Raw genomic sequence first — 2937 nt, forward strand, 5'->3', positions numbered from 1 at the left:
CCAGCCCCTTCTGCAGGCAACTCATCATCGTGGAAAGAAATCTTGTTAGCTTCCACTATTCCTCCAATCGTTGCAGCTAACGTCTCACTTGTAGTCTCTTTTGGAAAGATCACTCCGTTTAACACCTCCATCAAAGCATTCCTATGAGCTTCAGAACTCATAAGCAAAGACCAAATGGATATGTGGGCTGGCGTCTTCTTCAACTGTTCTTCAATCGAATAGTCTTTAGACTGCATCTTCTTCCAAAACTCTGCGGCTTCAGCATCGGTAACATTCTTCTTTGGATTCTGTTCTTTTTTGAGAACTCTTTGATTTAGGTCCTCTGGGGCATAACATCTCCCCGACCTAGTCATCCCTTGAGCCACGGCAGTGTCGATCATTTTGCCTTTGACACTTGCTCGATAGTCCCAAGGGACTGCTTTGGTGTCATACTCGAGCTTCTTAGAACCTAGAGTGGTCACTACAGCTCTTGGGAAATACGTTTGGACAGCCAGAGGTTCCCTTAGTTGAACAGTGATAACAGGTTGCGCCGAAGATGTCATGGCATCTGCTTTATCTATGTTTGGATAACCATGTTGACTTCCCGATTCTCATGGTTTGGCAGGGGATTGTTGTTCACATTGGGAGGTGCTGGAGTGCATTTGATTACTCCTCTCCTGATCAAAGACTCGATCTGGTTCTTCAAACCATAACAATCTTCTGTGTCGTGTCCCTGGACTCCTGAGTGGTAAGCACATCGCTTGTTCCCATCAAAATTATGAGGGATTGGATCAGGAAGTTTTCCTTCAACTGGTTGCAGCACTCCCGCTGTCCTCAACCTCTCAAACAATTGAACATAGGGTTCAGCAATCAGTGTGTAAGCGCGAGCATTTCTAGCTTCAGGATTTGGACGTGGTCTCGGTGCATAAGCTGGTCTATTTTGGTGGATTGGTGCTTGGACAGGGACATATGGTCTTGGAGGGTTTTGGTATGCTGGTGCTCGGGGTGGATTATAGTGTGGTTGGGTATTATACACTGGGACGTATGAAGTATGGGCAGCGATTTGGGGATTATTGGGGTATCGGTGAGATGGTCCTCCTGGTTGGTAAATGACAGCTGAAATATCCTCCCTTTTCTTTTTGATGCCGCCAATGGAACCCGATTGTATAGCCCTACTTGCAGCTTGCAATGCGACCATAGACTGAATCTTCCCAGATTTAACACCTTCCTCTATAAAGTCTCCCATCTTGACCAATTCTGCAAACTTCTGACCCATCATTGACATCATTTTGTCAAAGTAAATACCTTCTTGAGCTCGAATAAAGTACTTCGAGAGCTCACTCTCATCTAGTGGTGGTTGCACCCTCGCGGCCTCAGTTCTCCAACGTCGTGCATATTCCTGGAAATTCTCAGATGGCTTCTTTTGTATATTGGCCAATGAGAATCTGTCAGCAGTAATTTCAGTATTGAATCTGAAACGAGCCATGAAGTCCTCAGCCATTTTCTGCCAGTCACGCCATTTGCGAGGGTCTTGACGAGTATACCAGGTTAATGCTTCTCCAGACAGACTCCGAATGAAAAACTTCATCCTCAACTTCTCATTTCTCCCTACACCGACTAACTTGTCACAGTATGCCCTTAAATGTGCGTGAGGATCACCCTTTCCATCGAACATGTCAAACTTTGGTGGTTTGTACCCTACAGGCATGTCAATGTCTGGATGGATGCACAGGTCATCATAATCCAGACTCTCTGTCCCTCTAGTGACTTGTAAGCTTTTCAATGCTTTTCTCAGACCCTGAAGCTTGGCATTTATCGACGCATCTTCTTTCAACCGAGCGTCTTTCTCCATTTCTTCATATTGATCGACCTCGTATGGGATATTAATCACAGCTGGCGTTGTGAAGGTAGGAACTCCAGCGGTATATACGGGTGGAACACGTGGCTCATAGGGAGCGGCGACATGTACCCCAAGTATCTGCTGCATTGTAGGTATGGTAGGGTCGCGATTAGAAAGGTCGGGAACTGTCCTGACTGCGGTTGGAGAAGCTGGTGGTACTTGACCGTGAGTAGGACCGCGTTAAGTTTGTTCTGGCTGATTTGGCAAGTCAGATTTTGCGAAGTAGATAGGCGTCTTGAAAGTAGGGAAGTGGTTGCCGACAGTTTGGCCAAGTCTCGCACTTGACGCAATTCTTCCCTCAAGATCTCGAGTTCTTGCTCCATGTGAGCCATTTTCTCTTCGTTTTGAATGTCAGCTATACTTACGAGAACTTTCAGGATTCTCAATAGGTACTATTATGTTTGCGGTAGCGTTGAACTCGTCTTTATCATTCATTTTTCCCTTTGATCGAAGGTTGTATCGTGAGTCAGCCAGTTTGCAAGTCGACACAAATCAATGTACTTTTGGGGATAAATGACGAAAAAGAAAAGAAAACAAAGAAAAAGAAAACTATGTTAGTTTGGGAAATATTGAAAGCTGTAACAAATAAGTAGATGTAACACATATATACGCCAATTCAGCGACATTCAAAGCGCTTCCTAATATAGAACCTCTTTTTGCCTGAGGTAGGCCTACGTTGCAATTAGTTTGATAATAAATGATCCATTTAAACACATTTTAGATTTGGAGCAAACATAACTTCATTGATTAAGGTTTGGCTATTACAACGATGTAGGCTGTCAGTAGCCGAAGAAATGAAAGTACAGGGGTGGTCATAAGGCATACAAGAGGGATAGGTCAATTGGCCTTTTGAGGAGCTTATGAGGGAATTCAAAGAAGAAAAATGATCTACGGCCAAGTTGGAGCATCATCATCATCGTCCATGTCATAGTAAGGACCCGGGTGATACTCTGGAGACTCTTCAGGGCTATGCTCGGATGATATGTCTATAACCCCTCCATCCCTTGGGTCATAGACGTTAGAACCTATCTCAGAAACCTCCATGTGATCTTCCCATA

The 2937-nt window shown here is 44.5% G+C and overlaps 1 protein-coding gene across 1 annotated transcript; it reads right to left on the reverse strand.

Moving 5' to 3' along the window:
* Window positions 1-556: 556 nt before the first annotated feature.
* On the reverse strand, window positions 557-1966 carry LOC107058883 (uncharacterized). Its single transcript, XM_015305115.1, has one exon. The coding sequence runs from the start codon at window positions 1964-1966 to the stop codon at window positions 557-559; it is 1410 nt and encodes a 469-aa protein (XP_015160601.1).
* Window positions 1967-2937: the final 971 nt, after the last annotated feature.

This window comes from Solanum tuberosum, unplaced genomic scaffold (genome assembly GCF_000226075.1).
Source record: "Solanum tuberosum cultivar DM 1-3 516 R44 unplaced genomic scaffold, SolTub_3.0 scf00671, whole genome shotgun sequence".
Classification (NCBI taxonomy): Eukaryota; Viridiplantae; Streptophyta; class Magnoliopsida; order Solanales; family Solanaceae; genus Solanum; species Solanum tuberosum.

Coding starts and splice junctions, on each gene's coding strand:
- LOC107058883 (XM_015305115.1), bottom strand. CDS start 1,966: ATGCAGCAGATACTTGGGGTACATGTCGCCGCTCCCTATGAGCCACGT.